The sequence below is a fragment of the Onychomys torridus genome, chromosome 16 (assembly GCF_903995425.1).
Source record: "Onychomys torridus chromosome 16, mOncTor1.1, whole genome shotgun sequence".
NCBI lineage: Eukaryota > Metazoa > Chordata > Mammalia > Rodentia > Cricetidae > Onychomys > Onychomys torridus.
In genome coordinates, this window is record NC_050458.1 from 59,068,681 (window position 1) to 59,091,278 (window position 22,598).

At 41.0% G+C, this 22,598-nt stretch overlaps 1 protein-coding gene across 1 annotated transcript in view; it reads right to left on the minus strand.

The window, feature by feature from the left end:
* Adamts20 (ADAM metallopeptidase with thrombospondin type 1 motif 20) overlaps window positions 1–22,598 on the minus strand; it is a 139,414-nt gene that overhangs the window by 41,512 nt on the left and 75,304 nt on the right. Inside the window, exons 20-28 of the mRNA XM_036208198.1 lie at window positions 19,955–20,165; window positions 19,647–19,811; window positions 18,769–18,933; window positions 17,639–17,758; window positions 16,683–16,790; window positions 15,561–15,725; window positions 15,170–15,460; window positions 14,187–14,348; window positions 12,611–12,784 (exon numbers count right to left, since the gene is read on the minus strand). Coding sequence (XP_036064091.1) covers window positions 12,611–12,784; window positions 14,187–14,348; window positions 15,170–15,460; window positions 15,561–15,725; window positions 16,683–16,790; window positions 17,639–17,758; window positions 18,769–18,933; window positions 19,647–19,811; window positions 19,955–20,165 — 1,561 coding nt within the window. The remainder of the gene's footprint in view (window positions 1–12,610; window positions 12,785–14,186; window positions 14,349–15,169; window positions 15,461–15,560; window positions 15,726–16,682; window positions 16,791–17,638; window positions 17,759–18,768; window positions 18,934–19,646; window positions 19,812–19,954; window positions 20,166–22,598) is intronic.

Here is a 22,598-nt window from a genome sequence, read left to right on the forward strand (position 1 = left end):
CAATTGCAAATTGTCTATTAAGTTTTCAATATTTATGAGATTGTTATTTCACACACGTATCAGCCTTGTTTGAATCATCATTCAAAACCAAAGCTTGGTATGTGTCGATGGGGATGTAGATCTAAATTTTGATAACTGGAAAATCTTAGCCAGAGCTGTTTTGCTGGAGACTTTTAAGATAGCATTTTAGTGGTTGTGTTTACTCCTTTCAGAATACTGTTATGAAATGAAAAACCAAAACATGAAGTAAGATCTCAGCAGAGGAATGACAGAGTGTCAGGTCAGAACACCCTGGGAGCAGAATATCCCAAAGAGTACAACAGGAAGCCTTTCTCCTCTCTCTCTCTCTCTCTCTCTCTCTCTCTCTCTCTCTCTCTCTCTCTCTCAAGAATCCTAATATAATAGTCTTTAAATAAAATAAATAAACACTGTACCCAAGTCCCAGGAGCAGTACAGTTTTTGAAGTCTCCAGGAATCCGGAGACACTGAATCCAGAGATAACTATATATCTCAGAGAAAGTCTGCCACAGCTTGTCTCAGCTATGAACCCCCTGCAGCTGCTTTTACCCTGAAGAGCATCCACTACAATGGATGAGAACTTCTGTGGTTGAATTTCCGTGTTTTAAATCAAAGAATAAAATGATCAAGACAGGAATGCAGCTGTTTACAACAAGAAAACCAATGCAATAGACACACGAAGAACATCTTTTGGGAAGCATGCCTGCTACTGGACTGTCCCCTAATTCACAGCGACACCGCGCACACAGCATTTCCTGCAAGGAGAGACCAACAGTTTGAAAGTTTAATGGAGTTGGAGATGTTCCTGTTTTAATCTGTGGCAGATATCTTTCAATGATGCAGCTTGAACGAGATAGCATTTGGTTTTGAAAATTATTTACTGCTGAAATATATCATTCTCTTGCCTGGTACCTAATCAGACTTCTATCTCACAGCTTTCGACAGCTGAGATTTTTAAAGTCAGATAAATTTGCAAAACGTTTGGCTCCCAAACTGAAGAACAAAAAAATAAACCCCATCTAGCAAATACACTCAGCACATTCCCTTCAGTTGAGATCTCTGTACCAATCATAACTTTTAAATTTCTATTTCATGCTCTAGATTTTATTTTTGACTGTATGAACATACGTCTTCACATACACATAATATACTTACAGTTCTAATTTGGGCAATGCAATAGGAGTGATCGCATACAGAATTCAGACATCTGACTCCCTTGGAATGCTAAATGAGAACTTACTGACATCTACTTGGTGGTAGTGTCTAAGTAACAGCAAAGGTTGTTGCTACCCTAGTCAGGTTCAAACACCAAACTTGAAGCCAAGTCACGTTAATTCATACAAGTATCTTATGTAGGAACACTCACTGCATGCACATACGTATCAGAAAATCAGAGTAAAAAAATCTCTCGTGACTGATAACTAAAGGTCTCAGGGACTGAATTTGGTCTCGTCAGCAGGAGCTGAGGAAGTGATTTCAGACTTGCAAAGATGCTGTCCTGGTTCACTTCTCCATTGCTGTGATGAACACAGATCCAAACCCCGGAGGAGGAAATCCAACCGTCTCTGAGAGAAGTCGAAGCAGGAATGGAGGAAGGAACTGAAGCAGAGAGCATGGGGGATGGCTGCTCGGCTTGCCTTCTTATATAAGGGTCACCTGCAGGGGCAGGCACCGCCCCCCCTGGGCTCAGTCAGTGGAGAAGACGCCCTCACAGACCAATCAATCTCCAGCTAAGTTTTCCTTCTCCCCGCTGACTCTAGTCTGTGTCAAGTTGTTGTGTTTTCAAGTCCACCAGTAAAGATCCTATTAAACTTAAGTTTGTTTTGCTAGAAGCAGTACTACATTTAATTCCAATTCAAAATTCAAGCATCAGCAGCATCATTATCATTATTTAAGACAGAGTCTTACTATGTAGCCCTGGCTGGTGAGGAACTTGCTATGCAGATCAGGATGGTCTCAGACTCACAGAGTCTACCTGCTTCTGCCTCCCGAGTGCTGCTGGGATTAAAGGTTCAGCCATCTCACTTGGCTGAAAGCATTATTTGCAGCAAGAAGTACTCAGGGAAACCTTCCATTACTCTAAAGCTTGTAATTTATTTTTAACTCAAGGGATAAGGAGCATTTCAGACTTTTCCATACTGTCTGTTTGCAAGAGAGACTAGTCTAGAGTTTCTGTCTGGAGTTTACACTCATCCAGGGACAGAAATCTTTACTTATTTTGAGACAACAAAAACTGTGGTTAACATGAGAATAGGAAAAATACTGCTCAATTTTTAAAATTTATGTATTTTTATCTTATTGGTTTTACCATGGGTGTCAGGTCCCCTGGAACTGGAATTACAGACAGTTGTGTGTTGTCGAATATTGTTTTAACTAAGCAAAGATGTGTTGCATTTACATATGCTGCAGATATTACTTTAACTGTGTAAAGGTGTGTTACATTTGTTTAACGATGTAGGATGTGTGTTGAATTATGTAAAGATGTGTCGCATTTGTTTCACCTGGCCTGCCTAAGGCAGGGTACCTGATTGGTCTAATAAAGGGCTGACTGGCCAATAGCTAGGCAGGAGAAAGGCTAGGCGGGGCTGCTGGGCAGAGAGAGTAAATAGGAGAAGAGAGAGAAGGAAGAATGAGAGGAGAAGAGAGGAGAGAATGAGGGAGATTCCCAGAGCCAGAATCCAGGAGTTGCCAGCAAAACAGACACAAGAAACAATGAATGAGATATACAGAAATAAGAAGGGTAATAAGCCCTGAGGCAAAAGGTAAAGAGAAACCGGTTAATTAAAGTTAAACGAGCTAGCTAGAAACGTGCCTAAGCTAGGCCAAGCATTCAAAACTAACAAATCTCTGTGTCATGATTTGGGAGCTGGTTGGTGGCCTAAAAGAAAAAGCCTGGCACAGTTGTGAGCTGCCATGTGGGTGCTGGGAATTGAACCTGGGTCCTCTGGAAGAGCCATCATTGCTCATAACCACTGAGCCATCTCTCCAGCTCCCTTGCCCCCAAATTTTAATAACTGTTTTATTGGTGTTATTGTGAACCTAATTTTTTTTCCTGATGCTTTTGCAAACCACAGCAAGCTAGGACATTGCTTTTGCAAGAATGTATGATGCTCTCTATCATAAATGTCCCACATGTACCCTACCTGGGAGCCCACCTTCCTGTGTGGAAAGAACCAGGAGCACCTCACCTGCATTCCTGTGTGGAAAAGCTGAAATTATCCAGTGTGAGCAGACCATAAAACTCCACAGTGTACTTTTATGTTTAAATACCAGCTTTTAAGGCATTACTATGATAGCACTGACAACATTCTTAAACCCAAGGACCAGTAAAATAGCAGGATGGACCTTCCCCAGAAAAAGACCAGGAAGTTTGCTTTTAAACAGGGTTCTAAAGGTCCCAAAAGGAACATGCATCGAGAGCTTACAGATGAGACATAAATGAGCTGTCTAAGTGTCCTGGGCAGGGGCAAGGCAGAGGTGGAGTTAAAGGAAAGCCACACAGTGCACAATTTAATGTCTGCTTATCACGTGCACCAGACGTGGCAGTGGATGAGCTTTCTGGAAATAAGTTTATAAGTCGGTGAATTTAAGTCCATTATAAATGATTACCTCAGGCACATAAAATGGGTTATCTTTGTTAAAATGTAAGACGGGTTTTTACGGGTTTTAATAGCAGGGAATGATGGGTTGGATAATAAAAATGTGTGGGGTCGGGGGAAAAAGACACATTTTGAAATAGCTGTCAGTAACTCAGCAACCCAGGACTAGATGCTCATTGTGGCCTGACTGTGCAAGGTTTCCCTAGAAACTCATATGTCTGAATAGTTGGTCCCCCACTGGTGGCACTGTTTGGGGAAGTCATGGAAACTTTGGGAGGCAGAGGCTTTCTGGATAGAGAAGGTAACTGGGGTGGGTGTGGAGGTTTTGTAGCCCAGCCTCACTTCCTGTCCATACTATGCTCCCTGGTCACCAATGCAAGTGACCAACCTGCTCTACCACTCTGCCTTTCTGCCACAATGGATCACACCCTCCCCGAAGTAGGAGCCAAGCCAGACCCTTTCCTAAGCAGTTCGGTCAGGTGTCTCGGTCCAACAACGTGTGAAGTAACTAACAGTGCTTCATCGTTACAGTTTCTCTATTTTCTTGTAATAAAATGATGACAATAATAGAGAATGTTTGCTGTAGTAACATTACATCCAAAGGAATCTTTTACAGTGCTCGGCACACTAGTGTAAATGTACATCAAACCAACAGCTCCCATCTTTTTTCAATCCTTTCTTTTCCAAATCCAATGAAGACTCTCCCTTTGATTTATGAGCCCACATGATTGGAACACAGCATTTCTGTGTTCGCAGAGCAGAGCTCAATAGTCAGAATAGGAGACAAGAACCCCAGGGGATTCAAAACACCTGTCTTTGTTCTCCTGAGGAAAACCATTTAGCCAAACACCGGACAAAGTACATCAGCTCCACACTGAATTATTTTCAAAGTACCATGAGGTAGCTAAAGAGGAATCGATTTTTGCAAAAGATATTTTAGTAAGTAAAAGCCTGCTTTAAACAAAAAAAGATTAGTTAAAAATGTATGACTTCTGATAGTGTTGATTTTTGTATTCAGGGTCTCGCTAGGTAGCCCAGACTGGCATTGAACTCATGGTGGTCCCTGTTTAGCCTCTCCTGTGCTAGCGTTACAGGTGTGAGTCACAACCAGCCTCACTATATATGCTCATTTCCTCATTCCTTTTAATCTTTTGCAATCCCTGGAGTCCAAGTGAATCATACAGAGAGGTGCAAGGAGTATAAACAGAGTGGGCACCAGCGAGAAACAGGACCCCTTGTACCTGCAGAGCCCTGACAAACAAATGCTACATTTCCACTGTTTACATTGGAGATTTTATTTGTTATTAGTTTGTGTTTATGCGTGTTTGCCTGCATTTACGTGTGTGCACCCCATGCATGCAGTTCCTGTGGAGGCCAGAAGAGGGCACTGGATCCTCTGGAACTGGATTTACAGATGGTGATGAGCCACCCTGTGGGTGGTTGGAATAGAACAGGGGTCCTCTGAAAGAGCAACCAGTGCGACCCAGTGCTGAGTCATCTTCTCTTGCCCCTCAAATGTTTGTGGCTGCTTTGTGGAGATGGTATCTTGCTATATATAGGCCTTCAACTCCCTTGTCAGCCTCCTGAGACCTGGGATCTACAGGCATCTTCCTGCCATACCACTTGTTGTTTTGAGCAGCCATGGAGGCAAAAATGTCCATAAGCCCATAACTTGAGAAGTAGAGGCAGAATTCTCAAGACATTGAGACTACCCTTGGCTACTCAGAGTTTGGAGCCAGCCTGTCTCAAAAACACCTAAAATAATAATGATAATAATAGTTTCTATCTTGACTCTAGCTCATGAGGATTTAGAGATGTTACTAAGCATTTTTGTTCACACAAAGTATTTGAATGTCTAAGTCACAGCCTTTGAAAAGCATAACTCAGAAATTCAAAGCCTTTATGAATACTAAATACTATCTTTTTGTATACATAATGTGTATGTGTCTTTATGTGACTGTGGGCCCACACGTCATGGTTCATGGGTAGAGGACGGAAGACAGCCTCTGATGGATGTCCTCCTCTCCCACCATGTGTCTTTTGTTCACAGGGTATGTCTGGCTAGGTGGCTTGCAGGTTTCCAGGGATTTTTCTGTCTCTTCCACCCATCTCATCAGAGAGCTGGGATTGTAGACACTCACTACTGGGTCTAGCTTTATTTACAGGGGTTGTGAGGAACCAAACTCACGTCCCATATTCTACTCACTAAACCATTTTCCCAGTTCTCCCAGTACAAAATACTATATTAAGAAGTTCTATTCATTTTTTTAAATCCTCCCCCACAAGAAAACCATTAAGTCTGGGGCCATATACATGTCTGACACACCGCACCTATGATATGCTTGCCTTCCAGTGGAAGAGGCCATCTCTGTTCCCCATGCCCAGTGTGTCCACTGAGGCTCTCAGGCTCATATCTGTTCACCGATGACCTCTGGGTTAACACACATGTAAACTCATGGTTCTTTGTGTTGAGAAGATGCCCTGAAGTCCTCCCTGAGCCCTTGGTTTTGCTTTAGTTTTTAGCTCAAGGAGGGTTTGGGTGGTTGTGTCCACATTCATGGAAAGACATGGGCTTACAAAGATGAACTACTAAGTTTCTTTACAGAAGCAAGCTTGTTCTACATTCGCTAATGTTTTAAAGAATGCCAATGAGCTACCTCATATCTGTCATTTGAGATAAGGAAGAGACTGAGCAGGGGTTGGCAGGAAGCAGTTGCCTTGGAAACCTCCCCCAAACATTTTGAAAATATTTGTTATTTTTGCCAAGCATATGTCCTTAAAACTTTGAAGTCAAATTTTATAATCTGTTCAGATGGTTTCCATATCTTTCAAAGTTAAAGACCTTGCAGTTTCAAAGGTAAGAATTTGTTGGAGTTCCAAGATTTAACTCCTAAAACTTTAAAGAACTTAATGGTGTCATTTAAAACAAATTTGTAAAATGATTGCTATCCTTGATTTTAAACCAATTTCTAGTATATTATAAGAACACCCACAGACGAGCTTTGCTCCTTTAAAGGATTTCGGCAAGTAAATCTTTCAACATTAGAAATGATTAAAAACACATTGTAGATACATCACATGCTCTGACCTACATTTTCAAAACTCTTCAAAATATTCTAACACTTCTTAACGATTAAATGGTTAACAAAGAATTCAATGATAGAAAATTTTCTTAACTTCATAAAATAAGTTATATTTAGTATTATTCACATGATCCTTTAAAATTCATGTTTGTGTTTCTTTTCCAAATCAAATAATCAAATTTTAATTTCTAGAGACAATGTACAAAAATGAGAACACACAATGAAAATATGTTAAGAGAAATATATATGATCAACTATTATTAATCAATTGCTTAGAAACTTTCAAGCAATATGTGTAAAAAATATTGTCTGACTCTTATGATTATATAGAAGCTAGAATATGGTTTTCTCAAACTACCCAAAACTGATATATATGTTCTCTGTGACACCGAGAACAATCCCGTAGCTTCCACAGGCACACTCAGCTGAGGCATTATAGAACACAGAGCAATTTCTTCTGAAAAAAAATCTAGCCATTTCCAGAGTAGCTTACACATCTAAAGCATTCACTGGGGAAAGCAATAGAAATGCCACAGACATGTGGGCATTTTCATTATTCTTCAACATGTAAATATAAAAAAATGGCATATCCCATTTCTGCAGAGACACGGCTTAGTTGCTGTGTGTTCAAAATATAACTTCAGTGACATCAAAACCTGCAAACACTTTTCCTTTAGTCTCTTTCCTTGGGTTTTTCCTAGGTCATTTGTCCTACATGTCCAGGATCCAGTTTCTTTTCTTTTATTATTTTCAGAGCATCATATCATACGTAAGGCAGTCTGCAAGCCCACCTACATTCTGTGTGTGTGTGTGTGTGTGTGTGTGTGTAATGAAATCCACATGTACAGAGGAGGCGGCCATGGCATTGAACAGAAACACCCACTGTTTGACAGTGGAACAAGACCCTCCTCGACATAACCCAAGTTATGAAGAAATACATCTTATTGGTTTAAGTTTTCTAGAAGGATTTACTAGAATTCCTCTGCTTCCAAGTGTAATCCTCACCAGTAATCCTTGGTTTATTCTAACATATCAAGCTCCAAATATTTATGAGTCTTCGATATTATAGATCATTTGGTTGTTACTGCAGCTATAGTACCCCATGCATGCGAATGCACTTACTTTGCACTTCTCATACTATTAAATTGCCAACTCTTTGCACATAGAACTGCATCTGGTTGAGTTACAGAGACCACCAGAGTGCCTGCTATGTAGTACAGTACATATATTACTTTTGAGAACAAATAAATGTATTATAGAAAGATGAGGTAATAAATATGACAAGCAACCTTGGAATACATTTTACATGTATAACTAGTTAAATACAATTTAATACATTTTAAACTTTATTTTGAAAACCGCTCTCCAGGGGGCGTAAGATGGCTCAGTAGGTAAAAGTACTTCCCTCCAAACCCGATGACCTGAATTTAATCCCTGGCATCCACACGGTATAAATGAGAACTGATTCCAGCAAGTTGTCCTCTGTCATTCACAAGTACACAATGTCCCATGTGCTCACAAAAACATAAACGCACACAATAAACAAATAACAAAATTTTAAAAATTTCATTTCTAAGCTCCTTATTATGTCTGTAAGTTCTTTTTCCAAATTTAAGAAAATAATTACTGAAGGTACCTCTACTGGTCTTTAAAAAGTTGAAATACATGGCGGTTTTCTGAAATGTTTCCCCACACATTACCTTGCTTCTGTGTAGATGCTGGCTTCAGAGAGGCCAGGCCACCCTGAGCTGCTCCTAGCCTCACCCAGAGTCAGAGCTGCAGAGGTGGCAGCCACTCCTCAGCTTTCACGAGCCTTGTTACACAAACCATTAACACATCAAACTGTGGAGTGAGGTGTGTGCACTCAGACAAACCATACAGTGAGGTGTGTGTGCTGGGACAAAACAGGCAGTGAGGTGTGTGAGCTCGGACAAAGCTTGCAGTGAGGTGTGTGCTTGGACAAACCATGCAGTGAGGTGTGTGCCCTAGGACAAACTGCAGTGAGGTGTGTGTGCTCGGACAAACTGCAGTGAGGTGTGTGTGCTTGGACAAACCATGCAGTGAGGTGTGTGCCCTCAGACAAACCATGCAGTGAGGTGTGTGTGCTCAGACAAACCATGCAGTGAGGTATGTGCCCTCAGACAAACCATGCAGTGAGGTGTGTGAGCTCGGACAAACTGCAGTGAGGTGTGTGTGCTTGGACAAACTGTGCAGTGAGGTGTGTGCCCTAGGACAAAGTCAGTGAGGGGTGTGTGACAACCTAAGTGAGTGTGTGCCTAGGACAAACGTGCAGTGTGTGCTCGGACAACGTGCAGTGGTGTGTGCCCTAGAAAACGTCAGAGGTGTGGCTCGACAAACCTGCTGGTGTGCCTAGAAAACGGCAGTGAGGTGTGTGCCCTAGGACAAACGTGCAGTGAGTGTGTGTGCTCAGACAACCGTCAGTAGGAGTGTGCAACAAACTGGCAGTGAGGTGTGTTGTGGACAAACGTGCATGAGTGTGCTCGACGTGCGTGAGGTTGTGGTCGACAAACCGTACAGTGAGGTGTTGCCTAACAACGTGCAGTGCAGGTAGTGTGTGTGCTCGGACAAACCGTGCAGTGAGGTGTGTGCCCTAGGACAAACGTGCAGTGAGGTGTGTGCCCTAGGACAAACGTGCAGTGAGGTGTGTGTGCTCGGACAAACCGTGCAGTGAGGTGTGTGCCCTAGGACAAACTGTGCAGTGAGGTGTGTGTGCTCGGACAAACCGTGCAGTGAGGTGTGTGTGCTCGGACAAACTGCAGTGAGGTGTGTGTGCTCGGACAAACGTGCAGTGAGGTGTGTGTGCTCGGACAAACTCTGCAGTGAGGTGTGTGTGCTCGGACAAACTGCAGTGAGGTGTGTGTGCTCAGACCACTGGCTCATTTCTGGAAGGGTTTGTGTAAAATGCTCCTACTTAGAGGTTTAGTTTTTTCTCTATATTCTTATATGATTTTTCCCCCCAGAAACACTTTGAAGGAAGGCAACATAGTGAGCAGGTTTCAAAGAGCAAACTTTCAACTTCAGAACTTTCTAAAGTTTTCTAAGAGCAAGGGTCTGTCTTTAAGGAAGGGCATTCCTCTCCTCCCATTGTGCTGTTCTCAACCCCAGACCATAGTATTTACTAATCAAGCATGAGTTCATTCCACCTGGTGAACAAACTCATTCTAGGAAAATTATTTGAGACCATGGGGAAATATAAGGAAATAAATATTTCCACTAGTGCAATTGTGTTAAATGTGATAGTCCCGTGAAAGACTATACTAGTCACAAACTAACAATCTTATTTTAACTTTAATAATAACTACGTAAAAAGAAAAATATAAACATTTCTAGTAGTTTGAAATTGACAGCTAGTAAATCTTACACTTTTACCTTGCTGTGTTAGTTTGTAAAACAGTTAACTAGAAAACTGTAGTTAACTTATGCAAATACTCAGAAAAATTATGAAAACACTCACTTTCAACAGTTAGCTTTTTAATAGGAGACATTAACAGCCTGTTACTTAAGAAAAACAGCACAAAAGAAATAGGCCATTCATTACAATGTAAAGTTTGTCAGTTGCTTAAAACATTCAGGTACCAATGCAAGGGATGAAAATACAACATACATACACATTATACAAAGCACAAAGACAGCACATTAACAAAAAAAAACGGTTAAGATATGATCCATTCACATTGGCTAATTGCAAAAATGTAGTAATTCAGTTAACAAGCACGGGTTATGATTCATTTATTCCTTTTGTTATACAACACAAGATTTCCCAGAACATGAAGAAAAGTGAGGAATATTTTCATACTTTTTTTCTAAAATATTTTAATAATGACTTATACACTCTTTTTTCCATTAAAATGAAAAGATTTAATGCCATTCATTCATGCATATACATATATATTCCCTTAATTTTCTAACTGAATGAGCAGGGTCTACATAAATTAATGTTACTCATGAAAGAATACTAATCTAATCTGTTATAAGAGGTATTCTGAAATTTGGCTAATATGTAGCAATACTGAGAGAGGGAAAAATATATACATATACATATGGTTTTGATATCAAAACTTCAGATCCTGAGTCCTTTTAATATAAAAGACTAATTGAAAAAATAAATATTCTTCATATAATAACAGAAATCCAGGCACTCTAATGATATATATCTTTACACATGCAAATAAATAGGTTTGTAAAAATTCTGGCATAATAAACATTTATTGAGACTTTTTTAAAACTTCATTTTCAAATTATCAAAATATATAGATGCTATAGTTCTCCACTAGTGCAAAGACTACAATTACTCAGTTAACTGCTTTTGGAGTAGTTGTGTAGGAAACACTGAGGATTTCTGTAGTTCTCTCTTACTGTTTTCTAATCTCAGGTATTGTTGCCTTCACTGACTATTTCTATGAGGTTGAAAAGTTGCTTGTACAGAGGACTTAATGGACATCCAGGTTTCTCACTTAGGACATGATTTATGCACAGACATATCACTGGAATACAGGGTCAGGTATATTCCAACACAATAACTACAGAGACATATGTGACTGCCATGGTGGACACTTTTAGGGGGTTATGTGGATCTTACTAACACTGACTCCAACTGAATACTGTAATTCTAATATTCTATATCTTGAAGTAAGTTTCTGTCCTAAACTTTAGACAAGCTGTTCTGTCTGTTAAACAGAGCAGGTACCAGCAACATTTTCCAAGAAATGGCCTGATGATAAACATTTCAGGAACTGTGGTCCATCCAGTCCGATCTGACACTGTGGTATAACATCTGCCATGGACAGTAAGGAACAAATGGCATGGCTGAGCACCAATAAAACATACCAAAATAGGCAGTGCACTGACCCAATGGAAAATCTACCTCAGGATCATTGAAGTTATGCATTTCAGTGCCTACCGGGGTAGATGTTTAAGACTTGTGCACTGAAGTCATGCACCATGGGCAAACAGCACCACTGAGTTCAAAAACAAAGCCACTACAAGGCCTCCAATCAGTAACTAGATTTCTACTTAAATGAAATAAAAATGGCTTGGTTTGTGAGTTTAGTTATAAATACATCACTGTCTTAAATCAGCTTGTATTCTGGAAGGTAATACTCATTGGCTCATGATTTAAAAGACTTAAAGATGATAAAATGCTAATTTTAATATATTTGTGTATTAATTGTACTTCAGATATTTGAAAAATATTAGAGAAAATAAACTATCCATTAGCACTATCTCTGAGTTTTGTCTATGACTCAAAAAAAAAAAAAATAGAAAATCAAAGTTTTCCTAAACCACAGTAAGTCCACACAGTGGAAAAATGGATATTCATAATAAATTACTATGTAAGTCACACTTCTCTATGATGTATTTAACAAACTGTGAGCAATTTACTTCATGTGAGCAAGTGGCTTTGTCTTCACTATTTTCACATTTCTAAACCAAACAGTCAATTTTAATAGTGAGGAAACGAATTTTAAAAGAATGTTATTTGGTTTGGGATCTGTTATTGGTCAGCGACAGACAGAAGCCACATACAGTTGTAAACTCAAACAAGACACAGCCTTAATCTGCCATTATCACAAGTAAAATGCTAACATTATGCACAAATCCAGTTAATTAGAGGGGAGGTCAGAGATGCAACAAAGGAAAGCATTTCAATTAGTTCAAAATTCACATATAAAGTAAATACATATAAAACAATTACATACATGTATGTAATTACAGTACTTGAATGAATTCCTACTCAAATTATTGACTTTTAATACATATGCCAGGGCAGCCGACAGTCCACTGTTAGAAGCAGTAATCAGATATGAGATAGTATGTGAATTTTCCCACTTACAAAGAGGAAATTCACGTAAAAGGAACACGGTAATGAGACTATGGTTACTATCGTACCGATTTCCATGATCCCCGATACCAGGACACATCATCAGGGCAGGGGTGCACATGACATTGCATCATGCTAGGTGGCTTGGGCTGTTCACAGTTGTATTCTTGGGCCACTTGGCCATTGGGAAACTGGCATATCACAAATCTTGACTTTACTCCTCCACCACATGTTTGTGTGCACTGAAAAAAAGAATAGGAAAGTTATACCAATTTCACTTCAAAGAGAATATTATACTTCTTCCATTTTCTTCTCTTGAGGTAAGGTCTCATGCAATCCAGGCTGACTGGAATTCCCTATGTTGACCTTGAACTTCTGACCCTCCTGCCCCCACTTATAGGGTGTAGTGGGTACCTGTAGACTCCCTTGAATTTATCACTATATATAGGTGTACAGCACACTCAATTTATGTGGTCCTGGGGGTCATATCCAGTTTCATGCACACTAGGTAAGTACTCTGGCAACTGAGATGCAGTCCTAAATTTTAAGATTATATTTACTTATTCAACATTTAAATATTATCTGCCATGCTAAAGTATATTTTTAAAAGGAACTTGATACATTTAGTTGCCAGCTAAAGTATCCCTTTGAAAGATAATTTTTCAAATTCCCTATGAAGAGAAATTACTCTCTTCATTCTGAAAAAGAAAAAATAAACTAATTGAGTAATTTATCCATCCAAAAGTGTGTGGAATACTCCTTTACACTGTGTGAAGATATGTCACTGTGATTGGTTTAATAAAAAGCTAAATGGCCAATAGCTAGGCAGGATTTTCAGGGCAGAGAGAACTCTGAGAAGAAGAAGGCAGAGTCACCAGCCAGGCATGGAGGAAGCAGGAAAGCAGCATGGGCAGTACAGAGTAAAGGTAATAAAGCCATGAGGCAGACAGTAAATAAACAGAAATGGGTTAATTTAAGTTATAAGAGCTAGTTAGAAACAAGCCTAAGCTATCAGCTGAGCTTTCATAATTAATAAGAAGTCTCTGTCTCTGTGTGGTTATTGGGGAGCTAGCTGGTGGGACAGAGAAATCTGCCTACAAAAAAGCATTAAACAACTCTTTTCTTTCTCTTTCCATCTAAAACATTGTTTGTATGTGTGTGTGTGTGTGTTGGGGTGGTGGTGCTGTTAATAACCAAAGCTACCATTTCTGAAGTAACCTTTACATTTATGGTATCTACGAGGGCTTAGGCATAAAGTGCTTAATAATTTACAACTATTTGGTTTAAAGGAGATTTGCCAAATGAATGGCATGCAATAGAATAAAGCATGCACAAATGTCAACCTGGTTTCCTGTACCTAGGTCAATCTAATCTTCTAAGGCTTTTAAATGGCTTTATACCCACTTTTTGAAAGACAGTAGTAGCACATACACCTATTGGCCTGCACATCAGGTTTTGTCAAATAACACAGTATGTGCTCTCTCAGGAATGTTCTCTCAGAACCAGAGTACTTCTTGCAAAAGAACTTTTGGAAATCTGTTTCCACACAAAAATAGTGAGATCACATGATCCCATAGTGCCCAGTGTCAGGAAGCAGGTTACTTTCATCATTCTGAGATGACGTTGGGGGACAGCATGACTTACTTCTCCCCAGTCCCCAAAATTCCAGTGTGGACAGGGTCCCGAGCCACAGTGATTTGACTCTGGGGGCTTGGAGGCCGCATCACAGTAAGAAGCACTGTGCCCATCTTCATCTTGGCAGACTACAGCCCGGCGCTGGAGACCTCCTGCACAGCTTCGGGAACACTGACAGGGAGAGAACAGAAATACACACTGCGTGCTCGACACCGAAGCAAGGTCAAAAGTAAACTCTCCCACATGGAGCCACAATTTTAAGCACAGAAATCTGTCAAACCACTTGACTTTTTTACCAAGGGCGTCATTAGAATTAATTTTTGATGAACGCTTGCCATTGGTAGCACATGAGTTTAATCCCCAGCACTCAGGAGGCAGAGGCAGAGGCAGAGGAGGCAGGCTGATCTCTGTGAGTTCCAGGCCATCCTAGTATATATAGTGAGACCCTGTCTTAAAAGAAAAAATAAGATAAATTGTTGATGAAAAGGAAGTCTTTCAAACTTGCCTTAGAAAGTGACCCTTCACTCTCAAAACAGATACTAAGTAAAAAGAAATTAAAGTTTTACAGTCTCACTGGGAGGGCATTTTAAAACAGCTACCCCATGTTGTCATTTGCCAATGACCCCACTGTCCACCCCTTAATCTCTCCTAACATGAGCACTCACGACCCCCACGTTCTCAGGACTCCCACTAACCTTCTGCATACCCGCCTCAGCAAGCCTTTGCTGCTTTCTCCCAAACGCCCCATCTTACCTAGTCCACGCTTTGCCCTCTTTGGTAGGATATGGACTCTAATCAATCACTGTGGTTAGTGATTACCCTGGGGGCTTGTAATCCGCATCGAAATGCTTTCAGCCTTTGAAGGGCTGAGCTATTGATCTTTTAGATAACATTCACATTAGAAACATTTGATGTCATTGAACACATATCTGGGAAAGGACTGTAATATGATTCAGTTACAAAATTAGGATAACTCAATAAAGACAGCTTACTGCTCCCCAAGGGCCTGTTCTCCACTGGTTTCCTCTGATTGATGGGTGGACCCCCTGATTTTGACTCTCTTCTGGTTTGTGAGTTAAGGGAACATTTCTGCCTGGAAAATGGCTTGGCTGCTCAGAGGAGCTGGGAAAGTGGCTGTATGAGGGTGGGCAGGCTGCCAGGCTACATTCTTGTTCAATCTCAGGACGAACTCCAGGGTCACAGTAACTCTCGTCAACCGGCTGGTGGTAGTTCATGCATAAAATGCGTCGAGTGGTTTTCCCATGTCCACAGGAAGCTGAACACTGATTAGAAAGTCAGCCGGCATTACAATGTAATAGACTGCATTAATAGCAAACATTCTATTTAAATTTTCAGGGTCTGCCTTCTCATAAGCATACTTACTGGTGACCAATTCTCTGCCTGCCATTCTCCACAAGGGCTGAAGCAGAGAGAGACTTCAGCAGGCCTGGGCAAGTGAGCACAGTGCGACTCATCGGCCACTCCATCGTGTGCATCTCGGCAGCTCACATAACGGGCCTGACTGCCTCTTCCACAGGACACGGAGCACTTGGAAAGCCAAATGACAGAGAGATGGGCTCAGTACCCCTCCACCCTTGTTACCTGTGGCTTCTGTGTCTCAAAATACCAAGTTTGCAGAGAGAGCATAAAAAGGAAGTAATATCTCACGGCATAATTTCTGCATGTGATAAACATAAGGCAGTAAAACTTTCCACTTTAGATAATGAGCTTCCTAAGTCAGATCTAATGAATGACCATAATATTTAAAATAATATTTAATAACCACATGCCAAAATTAATGGTACTGAAACATTTGTGTAAAAGCATCATTAGATCTCTTAAAAATAACCTTGAGCCAGGTGTTGGTGGCACACGCCTTTAATCCCAGCACTCGGGAGGCAGAACCAGGCGGATCTCTGTGAGTTCAAGGCCAGCCTGGTCTACAGAGCAAGTTCCAGGAAAGGTGCAAAGCTACACAGAGAAACCCTGTCTCGAAAAACCAAAATAAATAAATAAAATAATAATAATAATAACAACAACTTCGAAAAACTTTGCACTAGAAGGCATGTGATCCTATCATTTAAAATCTGGGATTAAAGCAAACAGAAATGGCCAACACATTGTAGCTTTCAGTTAAGAAACAAAACAGCATGAAAATGTCTGCAGTCGAGACAGAAGCTGATAGGTACCAAATGCCATATCCACTTCTCATAGCTGTCTGGGCCATAGGTCTTATCTTTACAGACTAGAAAACACATGCTGCAGGACAGCCACAATTTTGTCATTCCGCCTCCTAATTCTAAATCCTGTAAATCGTCCCTACCATCCAGTACCCGAGAATGAATGCACCCATTAAAGCTGGCAAAACTGAGCAACTGGTGTTTTCGTTTACATTTATTTATTTATTATATACACAGAAGAGGGCGCCAGACCTCATTACAGATGGCTGTGAGCCACTCTGTCACGTGTGTGCAGCCTCCACGGTAGAAATGCGGGGTCACTTACTGGGGTCCAAGATCCATGGCGCCACTGTGCAGCCTTCCCCAGGGGAATGGCTGGTAAGGAGGACGCCCCAACTTTTGGAACAACCAGGCAGGGTGCCACGATGCATTCCTGTTCCAGAAAAACAAACCTTGTTGAATGACTTTTAACTATTCACACTGACTTGTATGAAATCCTGTCCTGGGTTTCCTTTTTCACATACAGACTCCAACCATACTGTGTGCTAAAATGTAAATGGATGACCTAGGCTCTCACTTCCAGACACTCAGACTGCTGGCGAGGGCTAGTACTGGGTAGGAAGTACTAGTACTTGGTGGGTAGGAAGTACTAGTACTTGGTAGGAAGGAAGTGAGTACTAGTACTTGGTAAGAAGGAAGTGAGTGCTAATACTGAGTAGGAAGGAAGTGAGTGCTAGTACTGGATAGGAAGGAAGTGAGTGCTAGTACTGTGTAGGAAGGAAGTGAGTGCTAGTACTGGATAGGAAGGAAGTGAGTGCTAGTACTGGATAGGAAGGAAGTGAGTGCTAGTACTGGATAGGAAGGAAGTGAGTGCTAGTACTGTGTAGGAAGGAAGTGCTAGTACTGAGTAGGAAGCCTGCATCCCAATGTTTCTGTCTCCACCCTATCTGACCATTGAAAGAACAAAGCCCTTCAAAGCAGTCCTAATAGGGACCGGACCGTTCTGAAGGAATGCAGGGTTGTACAATGAAAAGGACACGTTCCCAAGGTCATGGGATTCACACTCACAGACACCATGGAAGAGTGGGGATACACAAGTTAAAGAAGACAGAACGGTTCTGACAGTAAACACAGGGTGCCAAAACCAAGGAGAAGTGTGCGTGTGTGCGTGTGTGTGTGTGTGTGTGTGTGTGTGTGTGGGTGTGTACACATATGTTATGTATATTGCTTATCCATTTCCTAAGTATTTCTGCTTCTGGTCCATGAAGAGCCCTCCTTTACCTGGCTGTCACTTGGCCGGCTGGCTTCCTGGCATTCTCTGTCATCTAGCATGGTGCCAAACTGCTCACTGACACACTTCACAGCGCGCATCTGATACCCACGTCCACAGGTGGCTGTGCACTATAAAGAAACCACAGGTACCCAAGGCAGTTTCCAAGAGTCACAGAAATCCCCTCCTTCTTAGCCAACGCCAAAGTTATCTATGGTTTCCCTTCCAGTAACTGTTTTGATGGCAGATTTGAGACCTGTAATCGGTAAACTGAACTGACATGCCTGTTTATTCAGATTCATTGTATAGACGTGACCTAAACACCGCAGTTAACAAAATGTACTATGATCCATGTAGTTTTAAAGCTGTCATGCTAAAATGTTGATAGAGACCTGCTATGCTGGTTATGGAGAAACACAATTTCAGTAACAGCCACCTGCCTAATGTCATCTACTACGTTAAGTGAAGTTCCTTATCTATAAGGAAGTGTGTATTTAGTGAAGAAATGAGGGGAGCCTTCCAGCAGCCTTGACAGCCTCCACGAGACACTGAGCTTCCCATCTTCACCTGGCCTGACCATCATACGCCCCAGGGCCTCCACGCAAGACTAAAGACAGTAAGAGCAATGTAAGCACTGATACTGGACATATTCATACATTCTTGAAGTTGATAAAAAGCAAACGTTTTCAGCATTTTGGCTAAATTCAATCCAAAAACAAGGCTGAAATATGAAGCATGGCAATACTATCAGGAATGCCAAAATCCTACCGATAAAGGACTGTATTTCAGAAAGCATTTTTCAATTAGTAGTGTGTGCGTGTGTGTGTGTGTGTGTGTGTGTGTGTGTGTGTGTGTGTGCATATGCATACATATGTCATCACACACGTGGACGTCAGACAACTTTATGGAGTCTGTTTCCCCTTCCACCTTTATGAGAGTTCCAGGGATCACACTCAGGCTATCAGGCTTTGGCAAAGGGCCTTCACCCATTGAGCCACAGTGCCAGGTCCTAAGATGTATTTCTAGTGATACCAACCCCTATTTTAGTGAATCTCCCAAGGAGAGAGTGGATTATTACACAACTTTCTCGCCATTCTCCAGGCAGATGGGTCAAAGCAGAGAAGCCTCATCATATACTCACAGAAGCCCACGGGCCTACATGCCAAGAGGCGCACGCAGGGAGCTCACAGGGTCTCAGTGCCTGGGGCTTGGTACTGGCGTTACAGAAGCTGTCGCTTATGGGATCCTCACTCAGCTGACACCAAACCTGCCGCTGCTTCATTCCCTTCCCGCATGTGGCAGGACACTGGGAAGTTAACACAGATGCATCACATAGTGACACAGAGATCCGGAATGTTCCCCCATACTCCTCTGGAGTCATTCGCTGGTTAAAACCAGCTGCCCCTGACATCTGCCACTCAGGTCCTGTTGTGTGATATTTTGATTGCATTCTAACAATAAAGCTTGCTTTGAATCAGAGGGCAAAGCTAGTGGCTAACTGACCAAAAATCAACCATAGAGGTTTTGGAGGACTGAGGACAGATAGAGACAGGAAGTAGTAAGGCGGGGCTTAGAGAGGATCTCAGCCCTTTGGGATGTAGGATTGGAAGAGATAGGAGGTCACTGGTTTCTTCTCTGCCACTTCTCTGGTTATTCAGGTTCTTACCCAAATATTTGACTCTTGACTTTTTTTTATTGATAAAGAATAATTAGATAAATGCATCAAGGTCCCATTAAAATAGCCATTTGTTCTAGAAACAAAGATCCAAAGCTAACCTTTGAAGAAGTGTGTGCCCCATAGTACACTGGCACTACTGCTGTTTATGAAGGTGGTTATAGACTAAATATCAGTAAATGTAACTGCTGGCCTGGTAATTATAAATAGAACAAGAACTAAACAGGTTTACTTTTTTAAAAACTGCTTTTATGATAAATACATTTGAATTTTACAGCCTCGGACTGTAAGTTTCCCAAGCATGACATTACAGCAGTTTTTCTAAGCCATGTGTTCAGTGTTACCTCACTCCACTCACTAGTAGCCCAACTGGGACAAGGAAACTCATTGCAATTCCCAAGCATCACCCGAGGAAGCTCCCGGCACTCTTGATCATGAAGGTGATGGCCAAAGACATTTACACAGTAGGACTCCCGAGTCTTCTCCCCTCCTCCACAACTCCGAGAACACTAATTAAGAGCACGACAAAATCAGTGACTTTTAGAAATAGGAAATCAAAATCAAAATTTTAACAAAAACATATTTTTAGAGAAATAGAAACATTTAATTGGTGAAAAGAGAGGCATTTTTTTTTCTCAAGTGACGATTTTACCTGGGACCATTCTGAATAATGCCACCTTGTTAAAACACAGCCGCCATGGCATGGTTCTCGGGTAGGAGGTTTGAGCTGGTCACCACAGTAGTGGTCTTCTACTGGAACAGTCTGTCCTTTGTGAATGGAATACTTCATGCAGTGAACGTCTAGGGTCCTGTATCCTTGGCCACACTGGGATGAGCATTCACTTTTGCCAGTGATGTGCCACCTAGAGAGAAGGTGTTACCATATTTAGGAGCACTGCTTATGAATATTGATTTAAAAAGAGATCCAGGGGGTTGGGCATAATTCTGTTTTTTTAACTTTTAAAAGTTAATGCCTAATCCATTAGAAATTATTTGATAAACTATTGAATTAGGGATGAAAAGTTGTTGTATTGCACCTTTTGTTGTACTGTCTGAAGGAGAGCTGGCCTCCCACTGCCAGGGGGCCAGCATGAACCTCAGACCAGGGGCAGAGTGACCTTGCCACAGGATGCCAAGAGCCTGGCTTAGCATGCTGAAGTGAGGACCTTGAGCAGAAACTTCCTTTCCTGTTATTACTCAACACAAAGCTAAAGGCTGGATATAAGCTATGAAAATTGCTTTCTTTGAACAAAAACTCAGATCTCTCCTTCAGCTTTGCAAATTTTTAAATAAAATCATACTGAACCCAGTGTCCATGCTGAGTTGTCATGTTTGATACTACAGATAGGTACCTTGGTTTATAATCATTTTTGTAATAGGGCGACTTGCTTTGCATCTGGGAGGCCAAGACAGGAAGTTTGTAAGTTTGAGGACAGCCTGGGCTACATAGTGAGACAGTGTCTCAAAAGTTTTTTAATTAATTAATTAATTTATTAATTAATTAATTAATTTATTTATTTATTTATTTTTACTTATTGGTTTTGTTTTGCTTTGAGCCAAGAGTGTTGTTACAAAGTGTGGTTCAGCGGAGCTCCATAGGATCTGGGAGCCCCTGGATCAATGAAGATGCTGTCTAGTCTGAATCTATATAATGGGAAAAGTGTGTCTAAGTGTGTGTCTGCTGATTTGTAGTGGTAAGTGTTACTCTAGCAGGGCAACTCAGCCCTAAGTGGTGGGGCTTCCACAGTGGGGTTCAGTGTAGCTGGCTATCTTTCTAGGGCTCGAAAAGCAAATTGAGATGAGTGGTCAGTACTGACTCAGCGCAGAAATGTTGACCTCAGGGTGTGTTTCATGTGTTTCAGATGTAATCAGCTTATGGATTGCTCTTCTCTCTATACTGATAAATAGATTGCACCAAAAGATGATAAATCAGTTTAGGGTTTATAAGGAGCTTTTTGAAAAAATACAAGAGTTTAGGAAAACAAGTACATCAGGTCCAGTGAATTAAAATTTGTTTTATGAAAGAAAAAAATAAAAGTTCTTCTTTTGCAAAATGAGGCTCAGATACTGGGTTCTGATGGTTTAAGTGTGTGTGTGTGTGTGTGTGTGTGTGTGTGTGTGTGTGTGTGTGTGTGTGTGTGTGTGTGTGTGTGTGTGTGTGTGAGAGAGAGAGAGAGAGAGAGAGAGAGAGAGAGAGAGAGAGAGAGAGAGGGGGAGAGATCTTACCATCATCTTAATGAAATCGTATTTGCTCTAAACTATATATATAAACACTATGTGTTTGGGTCTCACTCTAACAGCTGGTGGCACCTTTGGAGGTGTGTCCTAGAACTTCAAGTCTCCTTGTGAGCATCTGGCTTTGACCAAGACTGGCACTCATGGTAGACGTAAGACTCCATGGGATACACTGACTCTGGGTGCAAACCCCAGGTCAAACCTTGGTATAGGAACAAGGGAGGTCTGGGAAGCTTATCACAGCAGTTAAGATGCAGTCTCTGAAAGCTGGCAAAACAGTTTTCTCGTGATGCACATCACAACCTCTAGTGAATCCCTGTATTCTCTATTTAGAAATACTTGTGAACAAATATTTTTCATTAAGTAAAAATGGCAACTTTAGCCAAATTATCCCAGTTGTACCCTGGCAATCTCTCGAGCAATATGTGTGCACCAGGATAGTGAAGTGTAAGGTTGAGACCTCATTTCTCTAAAAGACCCCACTGTGCTTCACATAACTTCAGTAGCCATTTCTGCTAGGCTTTTCCCATGTGCCTTCATACAACACAACAGTATTTTCAAATCCTTGTCCTTCACAAGTGAATAAGAGGTTTGGCTATCTCTGAATATTAAATATTATTGCCACAACGTGAATTTAATTGGAAGACGAGGTTTTTGAGTTGTTGTTTTTAGCTTATATCAGTCTATTAACCAATCACCCACATATGCAGACACACTCACCTACAAATACCTAAGAAATTGAGAATTTGGGGTAGAAGTACCAACTTGCTTGCACTTCCCTTAGGAGTATTAATATAATACTATAATTCTAATGTATCAGGGAACTCAATCTATAATTTTTCATTCTCAAATATTATTTATTGAGTTCTAATTTCAGCGGAAATTACAGACTCATGCTACATGGACCTAATATTTCAAATCGTTAAACCATAGATTTCCAGACTAGAGTTTATCTGGATTTACATTACAGACTAAATTGCTTCCATATTGTATACACGATGTGGGGCCTATACATGGGTATTTAGCTCATATTACTAATTTAAAAGTCAAATGAATTACTG